This window comes from Neopelma chrysocephalum, unplaced genomic scaffold (assembly GCF_003984885.1).
Source record: "Neopelma chrysocephalum unplaced genomic scaffold, ASM398488v2 Primary Assembly neopelma1_42, whole genome shotgun sequence".
Classification (NCBI taxonomy): Eukaryota; Metazoa; Chordata; class Aves; order Passeriformes; family Pipridae; genus Neopelma; species Neopelma chrysocephalum.
The window spans coordinates 5,791,791-5,815,460 of record NW_020897700.1 but is presented as its reverse complement, the minus strand read 5'-3'; the positions used below and the strand labels follow the sequence as shown (position 1 = coordinate 5,815,460).

Here is a 23,670-nt window from a genome sequence, read left to right as displayed (position 1 = left end):
GATATCCAGTCTTTCTATTAAAGACTGAGGCAAAGAAGGCATTAAGTATCTCAGCCTTTTCCTCATCCTTGGTAACAATGGTCCCCTCTGCGTCCAATAAAAGATGAAGATTTTCCTTGTTCCTCCTTTTGTTGTTAATGTATTTATAAAACCACTTTTTATTATCTTTAACAGCAGTGGCCAGATTGAGTTCTAGCTGAGATTTTGCCTTTCTAACTTTCTCTCTACATGACCTAACGATATCCTTGTACTCTTCCTGGGTTGCCTGCCCCTTCTTCTGGAGGTCATAAACTCTTTTTTTTTTTTCCCCCCAGAGTTCCAGCAAAAGACAGGAACTACTAGGTAACAGCTTTAGACTCTAGGAATCTATTGTGGTCCATAAACATTTGATGTCTTACCTAATAGCATTGTAACAGATGGGGAAGCATTTGACATGCTAATAGGTTTTGTTTCAGGAGAGACTTGCTCCTACCAGCATGAAACCCGGTGTGGCCAGTGCTGCAAGATATGTGTGTGTTAAGCATGTGATTAAAACATTAAACAGCCGTAGAGCTCTTTGAAGTATGTAAATACTTCTGAGATTTCCCTTTCCTTTTCATTATTGTGCATATAAAGAGAATATCCTGTTCTGTGGCTAGAAGTGGAGAGTGAAAAGGGATGGATTTAAAATGCTGCACTGAGGCTAGAAGTCAGTGCTGTAATAACCTTAAGTCAGTGGATGAGTTGACATGAGAGGATAGAGACAGACCTCAGAAACAGTAACTGAATGCCTGGAATAATGTGTGATGACTCTGCATTCCCTCTCCAGGATGTACAGCATTTAAAAAATATGTGCTGAAAAACCTTTGTACCCCTGCAGAAAAAGGCAGAGGGATTTCTGCTGTGTGTCTTAGTCCTGCTGAGTCAGTTTAAGCATCTACGTCAGGTTTCACCTGCCTGCAGTTAAATTTTATTCAGTTCTTGCAACCTTCTTAAAAGCCTCTGTGGTGTTTGGTTGGTTTGTTCAGAACAACTTGAAAAGGATTTGATGACAGCTGAAATAAGCTGCTATTCCAGGACAAAGGCTTGTGCCAGACCTTAAAGAAGGGAAGCTCAATGGGTGACAGTAAGAGTAAAGGAAAGGGATAGCTGCTGTACTTCAGTTGTCATCTTGGGCTTCAGATGATGTTGATGTGGGGGGAGATGCAAGATGAGAAGTGCTGTTTCTCTTCACCCAGCTGCTTTGAGACAAGACCAACTAAATAAGTTGCTGGAAAAGCTCCTGACGTGCAGCATCTTAAGCATTTCAGTTGGGCAGATTATCCAGGTGCAAAATTCTGAAAAATGAAGTCTCTTTGCTGTGAACTAGAACTGACTTGTGACTCGCATGCTTGAACTGTGAGCAGAGGAAGCCGGGGCTGTCTGCACCAGGTTATGTAGAGAGGCCTGAGGCAGAGCTTAGAAACAAAACATCACTTCTTCAGGAGTCTGTGTTTGTACAGTCACCAGCCTGGACTCTGAGAGGCACAGCAGGAAGGTGTGTATTTGCCACTTGCAAAGATGGATGCAGGCAAAAATTACAGTTGACCAAGCTGTGGAGCTGCTGGAGGGTTGGAAGACTTCCATCCAAGTCCAACCTTGTCAGGCTCTCTGCAGACACCGTTAATTTAGTTTTGTGACTGCTTTCCCTGTGTATTTGCCTGACCTGCATTTATAGCCCAGAGCAGGAGTTTTGAAAGAATTTAGGACGGTAATTTACAGCCAGCTGAATTTCCAGGTCCTCTCAATGATAATTTATGTACCATTGTAGATTAAACCCAACAACTTCCTTATTGGTATGGATGTTTTTAAGTTGCCCTCTCCTAATTGCCATAACTTTGGCAATTTGTCACAAAGGCAAACTTTAAAATGACAGTTGTGAGATCAAATGGTTGATCAGTCTTTCTTTTGCATTGCTTGAATATCTCACATGCATTGCGGCAGGGGAGAAGGCAGCGGGGGAGGATCACAGGAGAGTTGCAGAGGTTTTTTGAGGGTTCAGAACTAGCTGTGTAAAGATTAACATACAAGGTGAAGTTACGCACTCACTTATGGACTGGTTCAGATGTGAGACTGAGATTTGGCGACTCCTGAAGGAGAAACTTCGGAATCATACCCACAGGTCATGCAGTACTGCATCAATAGGACTAGCTCAATTAGAGGAGGAGGAAACAATGAAGCATCTAGATCAGAGGTCAGCAGTGTAGGTCTGTGTTCTTCAGGCTTTAATAAACAGGTGGACCTTCAAGTTTACTTTAGTGCTTATTGGTGTATTTGGAGAAATTTGATCCAGCTCAAAACTCCGCTGAACATAATTAGCTATAAATGTCTCATGACTGTTAATACTGTACAGGATAGATGTTTTTTAATGTTTTCCATAACTTGGTTCAGTATGTGATGTGGGATGTATTAGCAGCATTTCCTTACCTTTATTGCAATAATATTTTAGTTGTAAGTTGGCTGATTTCATAAATGTGTGTATATATATATACTTTGCAGGGATATAGTCTTGTCCAAGGGTTCTCTCCTACTATATGTAACAGGTATTGTGTTCTGTAGCCCTCTCTAGTTTTTATGCTCTATTTTCATTGTTAATTTGGTCTTTCTCCTTAGTTCTCAAACTCTTGGAAAGCTAGCTGAGTGACAAGAAGTCCAAGGGTGGGATGTTTTTGTTTGTGGGGTGGCTGTTTGTTTTTTTGGGGAGGAGGGGGGATGTTTATTTTGGTTTGGTTTTTGTTTTGTTCCGTTTTTTTTCTTTCATTGGGGGAATGTGTTCAGTTACCAATTATAATTGGTTGTAAACCAGAATTTTTGAAAAAGAGAAAAGTCAATATATAGATGCAACTAGATGCTTCCTCTTTCATGTTTGGGAAATGAAACTATCCTGGTTGCTGTTTTAAGTCTGACCTCAGTCCTAGTTGTACTAACCGGTCAGCCTCATAGAACATGAAACCACCCTGAAGGTCAAAGTAATGGATTTTTTTCTACGATTCACTGTAAGGTTTGTGTAAATTCTTTTATTTAATATTTCAAATGTGCTGTGTTACTTAACACTGTAAAGTGTAACTGTTTACTGTGATTTAGTGAATTTTTGTCCTGACATCAAAACTATGTGTCGTGCTTTTTTCAGATGTTTTAAATTCATGGATTTTATTGCTATAATACTAGAGCTATAAAAATAGGGATGTTTGCTGCTAGATAATTGTGTAAAAGATTTCTGTAATGCAAAAGAAATACCTTAAAAACAAAATAAAAGACCCCCCCAAAAAACCCAAACATATCCCAGATTTTATTTAAATAAGGTCTTTTTTGTTTTGCTCAAATTGCCAGATTCCTTAGGATCAATCAGACCTCTTAGTTTAAGTGAAGAACATACTAAACACATAGGTTGCATTCTGGGTAGAATTAATGTATTCATATAAAGTAAGAGACCAGTTTCCAAGGACAGCTTTTCTTCAGTATATTACATTGCAGCAGAGAACACTTTGCAATTGGAGTGGGTGCACACATATGTAGAAAGGAGGCTGCAGCTTTTGGATCTGGTGATGCTGGACAGGAATGACAATTGCAGCACCTAATTAGTCACCTGAGCTTCCTCAGGCAGGCTTTCAATGTAGCTTATGGGCAAAGGCTTCCCTCAAGCACTCATTGTTGTCCCAGTTAGAATTCTGCTTTGGGTTGTTGTCTGGAGGAGCCTGTTCCTCTACAAAGTGACTAGGGGTATCAGTTGTAGACTCTCTTCTTTTCCCAAAAGCTTTTTTTGTTTGGTTGGTTGGTTTTGGGGTGTTTTTTTGTTTTTTTTAAACTTAGCTGAAATCACTGTGTGCACTCTTCATGGAATTATACCTTTAAAATCACCAGAAGATCAAACTTAGGCAGGATGGCCCTTGGAGCTATTTCTCTTTGTATTAGCACAGGATCCATGTTACTTGCCTACAGCAGGTCAAAGATGTTATCTGGATTTAGACTTCAGATTGGGCTTCTGCAGCTTGTGTATTAGTCTTTAGTGGTGACCGTGTGAATAATAATTCTTAGGAGCTCTCAGGATAGCAATCCAGCAAGGAATGGTGCAAGGGAGCAGAGAGGGGAAGAAACTACACCTATGGCCTGTAGCTGTGCTGGGAAATCCCATCAGAAAGCCCATGTCTGGCTTTCTGGCACATGATATAGTAAAAAGCTCCACCATCAACATTGTGTCCACCAGGGGCTGTGATAACCACTATGATAGCAAAACACTCAGGGAATACCTGTAAGCTGTGAGGTGCTCTATGTGGAGGGTGCATCTCTGATGCCTTCCTGGTCCCATGAGTATGCCTGGACTAGCATGGGAGGCAAACTGGCAAGTGAACAGGTAAACTTTCACTGAAGGCAAGACTCCCCAGATTGACTTTGTGGCCAGGAGCACTGTGGTGATTTGGAAATCCTGCATCTGTACACACATGGGCTATTGGCATTCTTAGTGATGCTTCCCAGCCCAAAACAATTCTGTTGGGGTTATTGCAGTTTTTGATGGATAGGTCTCTGCTCTGGAGCATCTGTGGGATCATCACTGTCTCTGAAAGAATTCTGGAATCATGACAGGACCAAAGAGTGGTGTAGAAGTTCTCCTGAGTTCCAAATTGTGTGCTGCTCTGACTCCCATTCTGCTGGGTCTTGTGCCGAGTAATTGCTCACCTCTTTGAAAGCAGACACTGATGCCTTCTGTAGACCAAGACCTGCGTAGTCATTTTTTCTGAACTCAGTCCAGTAACTGGGTAATTAAATTGCTGTGTAACAAAACAGCTAACAGCCTGGTGTATTAATCTGCCTGTTTTTACATGGAGCCTAGACCTATTAAGAGTTCTGTGCTTAAAAGTAAGAAGTCTTAGCTTTTACAGAGAAGAGTTAACACTCAGACCTGGTAGCTAAAAGGCTTGGCCTCCTTAACCTGCCAAAAATATCTCGTTAGTCAGTTTTCCCGTATTGCTCTGGTAGCTCTTTATTGTTTTTGAACTACAAGGCTTCCTCAGGATCTGAGTTCTGCCAGAGATTGCTAAAAGAGTATTGCTAGCTGTGTGGATAAGGAGGGCACTCAGTGGAAGTGCAGCAATGTCAAACGTGTCCACAGATGTACTCCTGAACACTCGCTGCAAACATTAGCAGAAGGACAGGTGCATAATCACTTTGTTGAATATATAATTGAAATAAGTATGTACTGTTGAACTGTTTGGCGCTCAGCTCCTGCAGGCAATTCGGGCTCTCTTTGAGCCTTTGTGTCGGAAAGGAAGGGCCAGTGTGTTCTTGCAGAGTGTTTGGCTGCATTGTAACAAACCTGGTTACTGATGTCCAGGCGTACTTTGATTGATGCACAGATGAAATGACTTTTGGGAGTGGCTTTTGGGGTGACGTCCCACATACAATGATGTCAGCAAAAGATTTTAAAAAATTCAGGTGTGGCATAATCTGCCAATTAAACTGATTAGTGCTCTGGCTGAGTCCTGAGAAGGAGCTCTGACTACAGCCGTGCTTGTTGAAGGCTTTTATTTAGTGCCTTTGGCTCACTTGTATGAGACTTTTTACCTAGTACCTTCACTGCAGCACGCTGTAGATTGCAGTAGGATACAGTACCAAGGCTTTGTGCTAGCTCTCTTGCTATCAGGGGAAATCAGCTACCAGCTCACAAATGTCCCTGACCACTTGGAAGCTGTGACAGTGGAAGAGGTCCTGCGACTCCCCGGGGATTGGGATGGAGTGCATTGCTGCTCTGTTGGCAGAAGTGAAAGCTAGCCAGGAAGCGATGCAGGCTGGGCAGAAGGAATTAAAGCACGATGTGGAAACATCTCAGAAGGAAATCAGAACAATGTTAGCATTGCAAAGGAGCCAGCAACAGGTGAAAGAAGATCTCAAAGCAGAGATGAAGTCCAGTCACTTGGATATAAGAACTGTGCTTGAGGAAATTCAGCGAGTAAGAGAAGAAATGGAAGCTCGGTTAAATACTCAGGCTGATCTGGTCTTACTGATTAAAGAAGTGAGCACCAATTTAACGTGTGTAGACAAGGCTTTCCAGAAAATGGAGGAGAGGCAGAAAGTTTTTACCAGCCTGCACCTTCCCACAAGAGAAAATGTTGAGCAAGGATTTTTCTTTGAAAAATGCTTACACCAGACGCACGTTGGTTTTGAAAATCCTGTGGAAGCTAACAGTTTGGATGAGGAATGTGAAAAGAAGGTGCTTGGGGGTAAGACAATTATGACTGCAAGTGTGGAAAGAGAAGTGAGGTTGTTTCCACTTGTGCTTGTCCAGAAGCTTGTTTAGGCTATTTGGAATGCTTTTAAGAAATGTAATTTTTTTTAGAAATTGAATGTCTTGCTTAAAATGATTTCTAATTAGTATAGACATTTAGTACATAGACCTTCCTAGTACATGATAAGCAAAGGAAGGCTTTGATTTGGTTCTGCAAACCAAAAAAACACGTGATAGATTTTTTCATCTGGTAATCCAGCAACAGTGCACAAGATAGGGAGGCTCAGGAAACCAGCAGTACCTGAGGTAGCCAGCCAGACAAATACTATGTCAAATACAGGACAGAGCCCCAGCACTTAGATGTAACTTTATGGAACACAACCTGTGTACTGACAGTTGAGTATTTCTTGCCATTATATGGCTATTAACCACAGAAGCTGTGTATGGGAAACAGTTTACTTTATGGAAAAGCTTGGAATGGGTTTAATGCTCTCCCCAGTGAGTTAGACTTGGCTACTGTGCCATCCATATAGTGACTGTAGAGGGAGTGAGAGGATTTGTGGACCTTTTCCAAGGTCCAGATCAAATCTTCTGTGAATGGTTCAGTGATCAAACAGGTTAGTCTTTGCAAAATCACTTTTAAATTTTTTCTTCTTTCCTGGTATGAAGAAGGGTAGGACCTTAGATGGCAATTCTGTTCGGTTACTGTGCTATATGCAGTACTTGCGAATCTGACTTCTAGTCTTCAGAAATGGAGCTTTTCAACTAGATTGGATACAATGGTTTTGAGCTTGTTGGAGAGGTGTCCAGAACCTAATTTATGGGTGGAATTTGTTCTGTTTTACAAGTCTGACTGTATAAAGGTGGCAGGTAAAGAGGCCAAAGTGAGAAGGACTTGGGCTGGTAACCAATACTGTCGTTGATGTGGTGGTATCAATAATCAGACTCATGATGCTTTTGTTTTGATGAAAGCATGGCTTTTGTTTTGACACCACAGCATGCTTTCTATACAAATCTGGAAACGATCTGTCATTGCCCAGAGGTATGTAGGCCATAAATAAGCATTGGAGTGTCGCTAGTGTTAATCTGTAAAGGCAGTTCATGCTAAAGGGGGTTTATGCTTTTCAGCATTTGAAGTGGCTGTGTGTAGCACACATCTATGATAAAATTGCCAGCAGGAATGTCACTGAATTTCACTTCATGCATGTGTTTTTGTTCAGCATTTTTTTAGTATAGTATCAAGGGCTGGCTTGCTTGGATGCTTGAATGAGCTTCTAGGAAAATACTTGTTGGTCTGGGCAGCACGATAAATGCAGTGGTATGAAACTGACACAGTGATAAAGGCTGGCTGAACTCTGGATCCAGAGGATATCTGGAGTCTTTTGTCATTTGTGGTTAGCTGGTGTATCACTGTATTTAAATGAAATATCTTCATTAGGTAACTGTGTGATGTAATTTTTCCCCAGAGTAAAAATTATCTGCAAATGTTTGTTCAGGTCTAATGCAGCTCTGTCAGGGTCCTAAAAATTGATGTAAAACTCATTTAAAATATTTAATTAAATTATGACATTCACTAAATTCAGTGTATCAGTGAATTTACCCATTACTCTTAAATCAAGATGATGCTCTGGTTCTCTATCATAAGTGGAGCACTCAGGAGGGGAGGTGGAATATATGAGAGAGTAGGAGTATGTAAGCCAGTAGGGAAGGGAAGAGCTGACTGTACGTGTTTATTCTCTAGTCCCTGCTCCTTTTTTTTTTCCCCCTCTCTCCTTGATTGTTGTCTCGTGATTTTTCAAGGAGCTTCAGAAGGTAACCAGTATTTTTCTACATGCAATACTGTCCATGAGATTGCTGGAAATTTCATATGGTTGCTCTCAAATGTGAACTGTCATTCACGTCAAGATGTCTACTCAAAGGACATTGCTATATCTGAACTGTGAGAAAAGAAGTGGTCACATTAGTTAAAATGGTGGTAAAAAGAAGATAACTAGAACTGGCAGCCAAGCTTTATCTCGTACAAATTTGTATTTTGATTTGGGTTATGTTGATGCACCTTTCAACAGCTCTACTATTAAACTGCAAGATGATATGTTTCTAATTGAAAATATACCCTTAAACAGTCTGCACCTCTGAGCAGAAGTGTAGGGAAGTCTTCAAGAATACCAAGGGCATTTGAATATGATAAAGCAATATGCTGTCGATTCTCTGACTAGCAGAAAATCTTGCCCAGAGAGGATTTATTTGGAGAATTAACAGACTCAGGAGGCACTTTATACCCAGCTCAGTAAGAAAGGCACAGGGGACATTAGTATTTTGAACAGAAATCTTGTTTTCAAAGGCTTTGAAAAGAAATGGAGGCTGTGGGAGACTGATATATTAATGCAATAGTTGATGTGGCAGTCAGACTCACATTAACTGAGAATCAAAGCTTTTGTCATTAATACTGTCTCCAGTTGTGAAATTGAACCTTACACTGCTGGGACTATTCTAAAGTCACTTGATAACCTTCAAACCAGGTGATTGGGCTGTAGAAAGGGCTGCTTCTAGTTGGTTAGTTTGTCCCATTTTTCTGCATGTTCCTACTTTTTTTTTTTTCTCCAGATCTCACCTCTCAGGTTTTTTCACTTTATCGTGAAGAAATCTTGTTAAGTTGAAACTATACAAAGTAATCTGCTTAGATGTCTTCATTAAATTGCCAAGGGATATTTATCTATTGCATCACCCTTTTATTTCAAAAGTGTTTGTTCATTCCCTTTGTGATCAAATGGGGAAGACTGGCCCTATCTGCACAGCAGTATTGTACTCCCTTTCCAGTCTGAAGGCAGCAGAGAAACCTATAACCTACACAATGTTTACAAGTCAAGTGCTGGATTATGTAATGTGGCTTCCTCTGACATGAGAAGATTGTGTACTGTGAAAGGATTGAGGTTGCCACATAACTACAAATATTAAATCAACAATGTAGTTTCTGGACTGTGAATATATATTGAAATATATTACATTTTAGAGCCTTTTAAAAGTCTTATCCTTGTGACTGAAATTGCTGACACTAAGAAATGCTGCAAGACCTCTAGTTAATAAGCTCAGATCTGAACTGCAGAGAGGGGATTTTTTACAAATAAAATTTTAAAAGGAAAAAAAATAACAAAGTAAATGTAGAAAAAATGATTTTGTATTCAGCAGTATTTTAAATTGCAGGAAATATGAAATCTGTGTTGCAAATGAAAGTGGACAATTCTTATGTTAGAAGTAAGTTACTGGATAGGTAGGATGACAGAGATCTTGCATTTTCTAAAAATATTTGTTCAAAGCACAGTGAAAAGAGCATGTTGAAAAGTATACCACAGAGTACATGAGGGTGAAGAAAAAGTGCACAACAGTGTATCCAAGGTTATGGTGCTAGAAATTAACATGGCAGATAATAGTGCCTGCTCTGCAGTGCCACTGAAATAACCCTTTCTCCTAGTTAGTATTTCAGAAAGTGTAGTTATAAATTCTTACAAACTTCCTTTTGCACCTGTCCTTTTTAAATTTTGGTGAGATTTCAACATAAAATGCATATTAATTAGTTGTTGTTGTTGTTTTAGTTGACAAGGGCAAGCAGCGGAGTCCCAAGAGCTCGTGCATACAGACTCAAGGCTCCACAGATGCACGTTCACCTGGCACAAAAGCAGCCGAGTTGACACAGTACAAAACAAAATGTGAAACCCAAAGTGGAATCATCCTGCAGCTGAAAAAATTCCTGGCATCCAGTAACCAGAAGTTTGAAGCATTAACTGTTGTCATCCAGCACCTTCAGTCTGAGGTAAAAACTCACAACTCATCAATTTTGGCTTTAATTTTTTGAACTGTTCTCAACAAGGGCTTCAGAAAATATTAATATACCAATATCTAAAATCTGTGCTTCCATTCCAGTGGTTTCTGTTTTCTTCTGGAGGTGATGCTCCTGGCATCAGTTGGATAGAAAAAAATGAAAATCCTCACACTGGGCTTTATGGCGTCTTTGCAGCTTCACATGCTTTTTAGAAGAGAAGTTTGTAGTCAAAGAGTCCTTCAGGACTGAGTAGCTTTCCAAGTATGTACTTCAAGTTCTGCCCTTGTAGGAAAGATTAGTTTCAACATGTTATCTGGATGACCTTGCTTTGTTATCTGACATTGGATGGAAGAATATATAAGGGGTAGATACATTTTTGAGCTGCTCAGAATAAAGTCTGAGTTGTTACGGTTTTGTTTATTGAATCCTGCATTGTTGGTGGTGTCTTAAAATTATCAATACTTCATTAAAAAAATATAGAAATGCACCTGGAATTACAGAGTGGAATAATCTGATGTGGTTTAATTTTTATTTGTCCTAGTCTGTTTGAAATACTTAATAATGTAATCACTTTGATACTACAATAGAAACTGTTGGTCTGATTTGAAAACTTTTGAGAAAAGAAAAATCTGAAGTTAAGGAAATGATAACATTATGAATTTACACTGCACAGCTAATGCAGGCTTTAATAGCAGTTTCTCCTGTATTTATAACTAATGTTCCAAGATTGGTGTCAATTTCATTTCAGCTGTTCCAATACAAAGTGATTTTCCAGTCTGGTATGCAAAAGAGCACTGTGTTGTCTTAGTACGCTGCCAGAAACGTAACATTCTCTTCTTGTGGGATAATATCTGCTTGCTTTCATTTAATCTAAAAGTGCTGCATTTAACTCCAAGTCTGGTTCAACTCTAAAAGCAGTGGCTCTTAGCCAGTTTTCTGGGATTGGTTTGGCTGGTTTTTTAAAACTCTTGATTGGAAGACCTTCCTCTGCTAAGGAACTAGTTTAAGATTTTCAAAGCAATTTGATACATGATTTTTGGATGCTTGTCATCTAACACGGTATTGTGAAATTTATATGTGAAATTGTCAGTGCTAAACTTCTGTGCAATCTTCTAATTACTGTATAATAAGCACACTGATTTTTTTGGTAACTTTTATAATTAAATGTCTTGGCCTAGTTTCTTCCCTCAAATATTTTGTATTGCAACATTTTAAAGTTCACAAATACTTTATATATGTTATGTTTAGTGAGAAGAAGCCTGTCATACAAATTTGCTTCTTCCAGGCTATTTTACAGGTTGCTTAGCCTAAATGTGATTTTTTTTAATTTTTTTTTTTTTAAGAATAATGGGGTTTTTAATTAAAGAAAATGTGGTGTTGAAGATGGAGGGAAGAGAGAACTGCATGGAGGAGACTAGTAAATTTGCTCCTTATTCCTCTTTGTTAGTCTTTTGCAGACAGAAAGAAAAATTATTTCTCTCAAATTGTATAAAATTAGCTATCTTGGACAGTTAAGTCTGAGCACATGAAATTAATATGACATATACCAGTAATTGGTATAGAGATTGCTCTCTCCTTTTGCGGGATAAGACAATACTTGCTGAAGAGTCACTGTTTTATTCTTGTGTACATACTATAGGGATGAGAAGGACTCTTCTGCCATGGTGGTGTAAGGAATACTCAGAGTCTGTTAGTTAGCTGGGGGAAACATCCTGAAGGATTTCTGTGTTTTAGGGAACACTGTGAAGAGTTGTTTTGGTTTTGTTTGTTGGTTTGGATTTTTTCCTTTAGAGTGAGATGTGGAGTCTGGTACAGCTAACTTAATCTTAGTTGGCCATACGATTATTTTTCTGAAGTATCTCTTGAGGACCCCTTTGATGTAGCTTTCAAACTCTTTGGATAAACTCAGGGAGAAACTTGAAGTTATGTTTGAGTTCATGAGGCAGGGTCTCATAGGTTAACTACTGCAGAACCAAACTAAAAAAAGCTTCGGCTTTTCTGGTTTTCAAAAAAAATAAAAATCATGCTCAGCTGATTACATGAGGAACAAAGCTGTGCTTCCTTTCTTCCCACTAGAGCAAGTGGAGTGACACAATGCAGTGTAAACCTAAGAAACAGCTCTGGAACCAGAGGAAGGACCTGCTCTTGACTTCTGTGGTGCTGGTCGGTCCCTACAAAACACCAGTTCAGTTTGCAGAAAGCTAAACCAGCCAAAGAAAGCATTCCTTTGCCAGGTTGTGATGTGGACTGTCCTAACGTGTGGTCAGAGCTGGTGCAAGGGTGAGATGGGGTCAAGGACTGGACTGGCCAAACAGAGAAAGAGCTGGAGTGAGCAACTGGAGTACTTTGAGGCTGGGCAGCCCAGCCCAAGCCTCTTGGCAAAATCTGCCCTGGCCTCTCCCGCTTTCCCTCCAAAGCTGAAGTTCCTGGAAGTCCATTCAGCTGCTAGATGTGTTTGGTTACTTTTGTGTTTGTTTGGGTTTTTTTCAAGAGTTCCTAATGCCATTTCTGCACAAAAGTTTCAAGTTGCTTCTTATGAGCTCATTTGAAGTGGAATATAGCTGTGAATGAAATCAGGACTTGCTTGCAATTACTTCTCTCAGGACTGCAGTGAGCCCATCTGGAGTGAAGTTGAGAGGGTACTGTCGAATGGTTAAATGGGATTGAGCAATGCTGCTGTGGTGTTTCTAGCTAAGCAGGAATCTCTGGCAAAACACTGCCTGAGCTCAAACCTGTTTGTTGCAAGGGTTACCTTGGAGCTGTCAATAGTAACACCTGCCTCTGATAAAACCTTCACACCTGAGCTGTCAAGTGTTTCTTTGGGGAGGGGGTGGGTTTCTCTGCTTAACTGCCTTCACCAAGACTCTTCTGAAAAAAATCATAAAAACCTGATTTCTGCCTCAGAGGAGCTGTTGTTGCACTGGGTTAATGCTAGATGGAAACCCTCTTGGCATCCAAAATGCTCGGTGGCAATGAATGGTGTGGGTGATGAGAACACTGAGTTTTTCCATTGTTGGACAGCTCTGTGTGTGCTGGCAGTGATAGAAACACGTGTCAAACTGTGGGCTAATCACAAAAGCAAGTTTAGTCTTTCTGGACTACTGCTCTTCCCCTGGTCCACTGGCGATTCCTGTGGCTTCATGACTATCTTCCTGTTTTTTAAATTCAAACAAGAAAGGAAAAGTGGCAGTACAGAGGAAATGGTGAAATTGGCCATTTACAATAAGTGCATGAAGTGCCAAGAAAGCTGTTCTCTGTTAACCTTTAACTGCACTGAGCTCTGAAATTTGCACCACTGCATTTGAGTTGATCTTTTAACTTCCACAAGTATTCATTTTGCTTAATAATTTTGAATTTATTTCTTGTCCCTTCAGTAACAGATGTGTTCCCCGAGGCTTTAAATACATGGTTAGCACGTCTGTGGTAAGTCAGGCTGGGGATGCCTGCAGCTCTGCCGTCTCTTCCCTTATCCTCGTGCATGCACAGGCTTCTTTGGGAAGCCAGTTCAGGCATCTAGTTTAGGAAGGGGGAAAAGAAAGTGTCCAAAGTGTTATGGGTATGTCCCGTATGTGGTTCACTGCAGGAAGGAGTGGGAGTGAAGACCCACCAGTGCTGGGGTGGGGTGGGAATGTGTGCCTGAGAGGTCTGCAGCTATGGCAAGGAGCCAAATGCTCCCTTGTGAAGTTAAAAAAAAAGATCACCAGCTAATGAGGCTGAGGCTGTGGCAGCTCCTGCCTGAGCCTCTACTTCTTGCCTCCTGAGGGGTGCTCAGCCCCTTCCCCTGCCTCAGGGCTGCCCCCCACAAGGCTGTGAGTCCTGCAGCAGGGGTGTTTTGAACCTCCAACTCACTGCTGTGTATAGACTCTTACATCTTTGGGGGTGGAGGGTGTTTGTTTTAGCAGCGTGGTAGTAGCTTGGTTTTAAATATGGTTTTAAATTTGTCTGTTTGAGAGATTCAGCCTTCAAGTGAAAAGGTAATGTACAGTTAGAATGACTTGAATGGCTTTGTAACTGTTCAAAGCATGAATTGACAGATACTAGCCTTTTATACTCTCATTTTAGTGTATAAACTGCCACATTCAGAACTACTCAAGCTGTTTAAAAATTTTAGATGGTAAAATGTTTATTATAAACACCCATTTTTATTCTTCTAGTTTAATAAACGATTCTAAGCGTTTCAAGAACTTTTAACAGATTCTGCTATAGAAATGAGCTTCAAATTTGTGTTTGTGCCACAGGGTACTACAGAGATGAACAGAAAACTAGTTTCACTCTTGGGCTTCTCTTGGTATGGTTATGGGAAGACTGGTATTTACAGTTGACACTTGAGAATATCTGTGATGTCATCTTCAAGAAGTTTCCTTCATAAAGGAAAAAGCATTTTGAGAGGCTATAAAGCCTTGACTACAATATGTGGATAACACTAATTGTGAGTGTGACACAGGAAACAACATGAGCAATGTGCTAGAAATTGTGTGGCTGAAACAGGCTTCAGTATTTCTAGGAGGAAATAGAAATTAACTATTAGTATATGACCTGCTGTAACTGGCATTTCCTGACAAGTGCATGACTGTAAGAGTCGAGATGCTAGTTTCCTTGGGAACTTCTTAGCACTTTAAAGAGTTTTATTTCCATTTCAGAATACATGAACACGTATATCAGAAATACTTGTTCTGGCCTTTGTGGTTGTTCGGCAGAAAATGTTTATATTTATCAAATGAGAAATGCATTACAGTAGATGAGTTGGAGGGGGAGAATCCTTCAGGCCTGGCTTCAGTCCATTACCTGGAAGGAGTATGCCCTTCCACCCTGCCCCCACCCACGTGGCCTGAGGCCCCACAAAGGAGCACTCACCAGACCACCAGGGAAGAGACGGACGAAAGAGGAAGTTTATTGTGGGATGGGGGCTTATATAGCTCTTGGGAGGGTCAAAGGGGACCAATCACAGGTGAGGGGGTCTTACAATCAGGTAAGGAGTTTACAGCCAAATAAGGAAGGGGTTAACAAAGGACCAATGAGAGCACCTTGGGACATCTTCCCAGGACAGTCCTGCCTGAGAGATAAGGAGTCTCACAGAAGGTGTCAGGAAAGAGCAGTGACTCTGCAAAAAGCCATCTTAACACGTGTTTAAACAACATTAAAAACTTCTGATTCACCAGTCCATCTTTGGCAGGACTTTTTCCATACATCCATTGCTACAATGCATATCCTGCTTAAGAAGCAGAAGTACACATTGCATCACTAAACCCCAAACCATTTATAGTAAAAGGAAGAGTTTTTGAACAATTGTATCTTTTGACCTGTAAGTCCAAAATACGGCAGACCTGTTGTTTAGATTTGCTGTCTTTGAGTTCAGTCTATACTTTTGATTTTCCAGAACCTAACATCAAATTTGGCCAGTTTTCATTAGAATTTTCATCCCAAGTGTATTTCTTCTCTTTAAATCTGGCTTCCCAAAATATGGACATAACTTTTTGCAAGATATAATAAGGATATTTAATTCAGATAATTTTTGTGTTTCTTTATATTAAAAAAAGAAAAATCACATAGCAGTCAAAATATAATATCTTGAATTTGAGGAATGCAAGTATTTTCTGTTCAGTGACGGAGAGTATTTGAGTAATAATACAGTAGCTTCCCCCTGTAGACCAAACCTAGGCTCTGGCAGCTTGCATCTGACAGGTAGCTGTTGGAAAGCAAGGAAGCTTGAGATGATTCTCAAGGCTCCTATATGGTGGTGTGAATGAACAAGAATATTTTTGGCAACAGACTAAAGATTTGTGTGCTCTAACATCCAGAAAAACATTTTAATCCATTAATTACTGTGAAACTAGGCTCTGATGGAAGCAACTTTTTAGAGAACGCCTCAGTTAAGCAATTTATTTGGTACACCTGGGTGTTCAGAATGGGCTACAGCTGGAGAGAATTGGGAGTCCTGTCCCATAGTTACTCATAGCAAAAGGTGTCTTGGGAAAAGACACCTTTGATTGAAACAAACTTGGTGTTTTAGGCCATCAGTGTTGCTTTCGACAAAGCAGCTGATTTTCATTACTACCTTGTTATTTCTTCTAATGATCTTTTTTTCAAGAAGATGCAGAATTAATGACAGTAGCAAACTAGAGGTGCTATTACAAAATATAAGGGAGCAGTTAGTGGAAGAAAGAAAATAACATCTTTCCAACTTGTTTCCCTCTTTTGATCTGTACTACCATTTCAAGTGAAATTCTAAACAGCCTTAAAAATGGAATGACATGAAGAAAATAGTGTAATATTATGTTCAAGCATTGGTTCTCATAACATTTCTAATAACTTTATAGTGGTAATTACAGTTTTATAGACGTGAGAACTTAAGCTGTGACAGTATAACTTGCCAAAGTTGCATGGTATCTGATGGAGACTGTCATATTCAGATGAGTTGGACTGAGACAGAAAACATCAGAAAATACTGAGAAATAAGTACTTGCTTAGATAAGGTAAACTTACTTTTTACGAGATCATGAGTTTTACAGGGAAGGAAGGAGTCATTCTATGTGACAAGTGAGAACTAATATTAGAGTTCAGAAGCCCTGTAAAGTAGAAACCAGGCAGTTACAGAGAAGTTAAATAGCCTGTATTACTACATCAGGACTTAACTCTGCAAGGCTATTCCCTCAAGGTGGACATCACTTCTAAATGGGAAAACAAAGATCCCTATGAGCCTAATAATTCCATGTAATGCCTGTAAAAGCATGAAGAGCCCACAAGTAAGTCCATGTTAAATACATAGTGACTCATAGGAATCCTGTTTGACTGGTTCTGTGCTTTAATGTTTCACACACTAAACATCAGGAAACAAAAATCTGATTCTCCATAAAGGTACCTAGCCAATAAAAGACGTAAAATATTAAAAATTACAGTGTCTCTATCAACTAATCACATAAGTGTTGTTTCTGAGTCTTAATTCTGTTTGAAGTAGTAAGTCAAGGTGAAAACTGATCGCTTATTTCACTTAGTAAGAAGGCAGTGTGTAACACAAACGAGGCCAAGAGTAAATTAGAAGTAGTCCTTTCACTGTATATTTATTGACTGGAGATGGTTAATGACATTTTCATTTTATCACAGTAATAGTCTGCTGCTCCTTTCAAAAATACACATGGAGCAGAGTGAAAATCCTGTTTACTGTGCCACTTTCTTGGCTCATTTCTTTAGCTTGCTTTTGCACCAAGTGATGCAGAAGAAATGACTTCTCAAGGGGGATTTAGGTGAGGTAGGGAGGAGGTGAGTTTAAAAGAAACTAATTTCTAAAATTGCTGATTTCTAATTAGAAGATTAATTTAGAGGATTGGGTTTTGCCAGGAAAGAAGGAACAGGGACTGGTAGAAATCCTGTGGTATAAGGACCAAAATCATCAAGGCAAATGTCATACTGCAAAGCGGATATGAATGGCCCTTTTGTTACCCCTTGATAATTACCTCCAGGCTGTAGCTGATGACACATGAGTGACTGGAGTTTATGCAAAAGTGTGACTCAATTTCTATATTACTGCCAATGATGATCACCATCTTTTCATGACTGGTGCTGCACAAAGATGGAGTAAATTCTAATTTCTAATGCTTTGTCCCCAAGAGGAGTATCTCCTCAGATGAGGAAGACTCATCCTGTTGACAACTGAGACTGTACCAGTATTAATAATATATAAATTATGATCTCTTTTTCAACCTGAGCTCGTCTCCTGTAAGGTCTACATGTTACAGAAGTGCTTGCAATTTTATAATTCATTAAAACTAATTTATTATGTTTTTAAGATGCTCAGCATTTCTCTCTAAGTTTAAGAGTAAGTGCTTGTGGTTTGGTTTGACAGCAAACGGCTTGCAAAAACCAGGCTTTCTTTTCCCAAAATAAAATTAATTTGGCCCTGTATATGATAATAAAACACATAAGTGCTTCCATTCTTTGCACTGATGTTCTATGCGCTCTGAACAAATTTTATTTAGTCTGTTCTAATAAAATCCCTTTAAAAAAAATCACAGTGCTTTTATATTTAACACTTAATTTTCTACTCCTGTAAGTTTTGAGTCTTGAAATTACTTGTTTGCAAAGTTTTGTATTGCTGATGAAAATTAGAAGGCTGATCTACAGCTTTCCCAGTCAGAGATGTTTCCACCTCCAGTTATGCCAGTGACAGGTACAGTTGCCGCCCTTTGCCTGGGCCTTGTGGCTGCCTGTCCGCGTGCTACAGACTGCTTGGGATCAGCATTGTCAGAGCCTTTCTCTGCTTTCTCTGGGCAGGCACCCACCAGGCAGTTGCATCCCAGCATTAAGAGATGAGCATTCCAGTGTAGTTACTATATGTTTGTGTCATGGGAAAAGTCCACAACATGATCTGATTCCCTGAGATGTTTCATGGACTAGAAGTGAGTTGTGTCTCTTCCTTTGCAATGTGTTGCAGTTTTTGGTTGCAGCAGTCCACAATGCTTCTTCTGAATCTGTTAATGGGGTGGACTAGGCAACTGTGGCAGGTAGTTTATCACATAGATACTAGTGTGACATACATGCTTGAAATTTAAAAAGAAAACAACTCCTTATATTTTGGTATACAAATGTGAACTTTTCAGTGTTGGTTCTTTTGAATTTTTCCTTCTTTAGTACAGCTCCAAAACAGTACATATTTCATTTCCCAAAGGAGTGTGCTTGTTTAAAATGTGAACTGTGATGTGTGGATAATTACTACCAGATGGGCGGTGTTAGCTTATTTGGACACACATACTCGAAATTCGTTTTCTGACATGGTTTGCTCTTTTATATTGAGTAACTGTTGGAGGACTTGCAGTTCTTAACATGGAGGAAAAACTTGCAAAAGGTAATTAGGACTTTCTGGCCAGGCACAGCCTATCTGTGGCTCTCAAAGCCTTGATTTGCAGGCAGAGCATGGGGCTTCCACACCAGTGCCACTCCACCTGCCCAACAGTAGGAGTGTGCAGGGAAACCTGAAATCAATAGTCTGACTAGTTGCACATCCTCTTAAGGAAATAAAGTTGTGTGTTTGCTGTAAAACTGTGTTCTCCTCTGCCAAGGAACTGTGGGATGGTTGAGGAATGCCCACTTATTCCAGCTTGAGAACTGCTCAGAATGTGACATCTTGGAGGTATGTTTTCTCTGTCTTATGTGAAGATTTTTTTATAGGTACCTAGCCAGGAAGGTTGGGTGCTTGGTACAAATATCTCTTTTTTTCGTTCTGGAATATGAGCTTTTGTAGAGCTTCCTGCTTTTAAAGCAGAATGATGGAAACTGTTCAGACAATGGTGTGTCCTCACCCCTGTTTGTATCTAAAATGACCCTAGACTGGTCTGTTTGAATCTCAAGCTGTAGCAAAAACAGCTGGTTGCCAGGAAAAATGCTCTTAAGCCTGTAATTGGGCTGCATAACTGCCAACAAAACAAACATGAATGACAAATTTCATAATTTATTCTGTTCCTGATTTGGTAATTTTTGTCATCTTGAAACTGTTGTGTTCTTTAACATCCTACCTTGGACCTCATCTTTTTCAAAAATGTTGTAACAGAGCATATTACACCCTCACATGTGTCCTTGCTATGGGGCATACATCGCCCTGAACTTGCTTGTCAAATTTTCAAAACATGTGAAGGATTTTTAACTGGCTAATCTTTCACGTAACAAGAAATGTCCAAGTCTTCTTTATATACTGAGAGCTCTTTTGTAGCCTCCAATAGCAGAGATGCATTGCCTAATATTGCCTGTGACAAACCTTTTATCCCCAAGCTCTGTTCTTGTTCCTTCCTATAGCTTCTGTGTTATAGCAGGGAGAACGTTTTGGTTAGAGCTCAACCTACAACAGATTCTTTTTAAATAAGAAAAATAGGTGCCCAGTAATCTACCTGATCTTGGCATAAATTCATCAATTGTACTGGAAACAATTGTAAATGAGTATGAAGACCCTTGAGTCTCAGACAACTAATTCAGAATTATCCCTATTGCCAGGTTTATCTGGATAACAATGCCAAAATTGCTTGATCCCATATGCTTCCACTTGGTTCTGCTCTTTCGATTTCCAGTATTGATTTTTCAACTAGAATCTTACTGAACATAAACTAGAAGGTTACTGGATATTCCAGCTCAAAGCACATGCACACCTGTCTTTAAATTCTGAAGACAAGCCCTTACTGGACTATTCAAGTGCTTTTGGTATTTTACTGCACTTAGATTTCAGGTTTGGGAAACTTTCATGTTTTCTTAGGGAAACCCCCTCATACCTGGAACTTCAGTTCTCTCAGAACTTAGAAAAAAGTGTGCTAGGTTAACTGCTAGTCAGTCTGACTACTTCATGGGGCTGCTTAACCTCTGAGCAACTTAGTCTTGTTATTTTAGGCTGGCAGTCTCTATGGCTAGCTTTTTCTGAATGTATTCTTTAACAGGAGGTGATGATACAAGTCTGTCTGGATTTACAAAACTATGAATGGGCAAGCTAAAGATTGAGGCAACAGGTTAACCACCACCAATAAAAAGCAACACGGGCTTAAGAGCAGCAAGAAACATTAAAAAAAAAATCTACTAAAGCAATGTTAGTGTATTTTATATTGGGTTTTTAGTCTCAGCGTCTTGTTAGTCCTTAGTATATTCTGATCTCAAATTCTCATCAAATTTCTTTAACTAAAAGCAAATGCAAAATGTGGACCATGGAGAAGACCCTTTGGAAACACTAAACAAGAATGTTAGCGTTTCCAAAGGGTCTGCAGCGTGGTTCAGTCATTAGGGAAGATGTGATATGTTTTACTAATAGCGTGGGCAGGAAGAAAGCAGGTTCAAGGACGATGACTGAGAATTAGAAGAAATAATGAATATGCAAACCAAGGGGAGGGGGCACTACAGGAAGAACAAAATCGCCTATGTGTGTTTGTACATACTTCAGTAATGGACTAAGTTACTGCAAAAGCTTTGGAAAAGCCCATCAGCATGAAATAAGTTAACTTGATTATAGATCCACTACATGGTCGTGTCCCAGCGTGTAAGGATGCAGCATTCACGTTTTCATCATCAGATGCTGTGTCCATAGTGGGAACACAGGTGTTAAGCTGGAGTGAGATGACTCATCTCTCCTTTTTGAGCAGAGAAGCAGGGAAGACCAGAGTGAGTCCTTTCAATAACTGAGCTCTGGTATCCTGAGATTTACCATCGAGAGCTAGGCGTGGTTTTCAGTCGTAGCCCACTGCCACTGTAAAAAGCCTCTAAGTGCTTAATATAAAATTGCAGCACAGCTACTTAATAGCCCTACTAATGTGTCAGTGTCCAAATAACTGTTAAGACTGCTTAAACTGAGTGATTGAAAGGGAATCTTTCCCATACAAGATAAAAAATATAAATATTTCTAGTAAAGGGCTGGCTGATTCTTCTAACCAGCCTTTACAGCTGCAGAATAATAATATAATTAATAATAAAACTTGCAACAAATGAGAGTGTGTAGCATAAAAATTACTCATTTTGATTAGTCTTGTGTCAGACCTTAATACATGACTGGTTTCTGGGTGCTCATTCTTTGTAGTTTTTCTTAAGAATGGTGTATTCTGCTGCTTTATTTGTTCTGCCTATCTCGTATTGGCCTTTTTAGCCACCAACGCGCTTGCAAAAAACGTGGGTAGAGCCCTTCCCAAATCTTCGTTCGCGAAGCCTAGCCATGATGATAATAATTTGTTCTGCAGGCATGCAGTGAGTATTCCCTGCCTCCAGAACAGGGTGCTCTTAAGACAGTGGCCTGTGGTCAGGCTGCAGCGAGAGTGACCAAGAGGAAACAGGCAATCTGCTGTAAAGATGAGGTTTTCCCTGGGGAAACCCGGGTGCAAGTGTGGCCCTACCAGTCTGTGAACTCCTCTGGTGTGTTCAATTGTGGACAAGTCTGTGTGATTTTTGGGCCAGTGTTTGGGGGGGGGGGGTGCCCCCCCTTTTTTTTGCCTTTTTTTTTTCTTTTTTTCTTTCCCCTAATGTATCCTAGCTAAAAGAAAAGCGTATAAAATGAGTTTCAAGCTCTTTGCACGCACAGGGCCTATGAACATAAGCGTGGGCATTGACAGCAGCTAAGACGCTCTATCTGTGGGTCTCCCGCTCAGCTCAGGCCTCCTGTGGCTTATTTGTGCATCAGCAAATTAGGTGTGAAAGCAGCGTATAGCAAGCTCGAAACGCCTGCGGAGAAGGACAGTGTTCTTTCTCTCTGAGATCCCGGCTGCCGCTGGAGCAAGCGGAGATCGATCGGTCTAATAATGTCTGGGGCTCGCCTTTCATAAAAGAAGGGCTGTGGCTTTAAGTAATCGCTGGCTGCCTGTGCCAATTGCAGAAGCTGCAGTATCTGCCGCTGTCGGGAGCGACCGGCGCGGCAGCAGGATAACCTGCGGAGGCAAGGTCCAGCCTGCGGCTCGGCCAGACCTGCCCGGCTTGGCGGTGCCGCCGCCCGCCGTCGCCGATGAGGGCCGGGGGGCCGAGCGGGGGGCTGTCGGCGCGGGAAGATGGGCTGCTCTAGCAGCAGGCTGTGCCTCTATTCTCAGTGTGCTGCAGCAAGGGTAATGAGCGTTTGTTTCACAGCTTTGCCGACGGCAGGGAGCAAGGTGAAGCACCCTGCCAGGAGGACGCGTGGACCTTGTCACCCCCACGCCGTGGCCATGGGTGTGGGGTGGCGGTGCCGAGCCTTGGAGCAGCCCTGCCGTGGCTGTGCCTGTGCCGCTCCCTGGGCTGCAGGTCTAGGGGCACAGGGGCCTGACCGGCCACCTTGCCTGGCCAAGGCACAGCTCCCGGGAAAAGCAGGGAGATGGGTGCTTCTGCTTTGTTATGATCTGTTCGCAGATTGCTTACGATTCTCTCTGTGTAAGAAACACCATCTATCTTAACATTAAGAACTGTGAGCAGAGGGGTGGGTTGTATTCAACTTTGAACAGGGCTGTGCCTTTCCTTCATGGAAGACTGAGTGTTTAGCAAAGTTTTTGGTTTTGTGTTTGAGTTAGCTTAAGATAAATATTTAATGCATGCCTTTTTCACTTATACACTATACTTCTGTGCCCTTGACAGCTATCAGTTGATTTGTTCTGGAGCTTATGTTGCTACACCCACCATAAAATATATAATTAATTGCTGCAAAGTAGGATTTTAATTGCAATGTTATCCTGGAAAAAGCTTTTCTTTGTTTTAAAGTATAACTTCCTTAACAACAGAAGAACATCTGTATATATTGTAACAGATGAACTGTTATCGTGATTCATATCTTGGCTTCTTGTTCCTGCCTCTTGTTTTCCTGCAGAACACATGTAAGTTAATTGTTGGAAGGTGCCCCGCTCAGATCACTGGTAACCAAATGTTTGCGTTTGTTTGTTTTTCTCTGCAGAGGGAGGAAGCACTGAAACAGCGTAAAGAGTTATCTCAAGAACTAGTTAACCTTCGAGGAGAACTAGGTAAGAATTTATTTTTGTATTCTTCATTAGAACAAAAATGAAACAAAACAGAAAGACAGACGCCCTGGTATTGTAATGACAGTCATTTAATTCCCTGACTGAATTCCACTCAGAAGCTTTAAGCGCTGTGGAGCCCTGACACCGTGACCCCAGGTTCACTGAATTCCTGGCACTGATCTGACTGCGCC

At 40.6% G+C, this 23,670-nt stretch overlaps 1 protein-coding gene across 10 annotated transcripts in view; it reads left to right on the top strand.

The window, feature by feature from the left end:
• Positions 1 to 23,670, top strand: part of MTUS1 (microtubule associated scaffold protein 1) — a 131,925-nt gene that overhangs the window by 88,864 nt on the left and 19,391 nt on the right. For 8 of the 10 annotated variants that reach the window (XM_027676513.1, XM_027676514.1, XM_027676510.1 and 5 more), the window contains 2 exons: positions 9,829 to 10,046; positions 23,416 to 23,482. In XM_027676513.1, the coding sequence (XP_027532314.1) occupies positions 9,829 to 10,046; positions 23,416 to 23,482 (285 nt within the window). Of the gene's footprint in view, positions 1 to 5,728; positions 6,234 to 9,828; positions 10,047 to 22,419; positions 22,601 to 23,415; positions 23,483 to 23,670 lie in introns of those variants that run through there. The other 2 variants (XM_027676516.1, XM_027676520.1) reach the window with 2 other exon arrangements.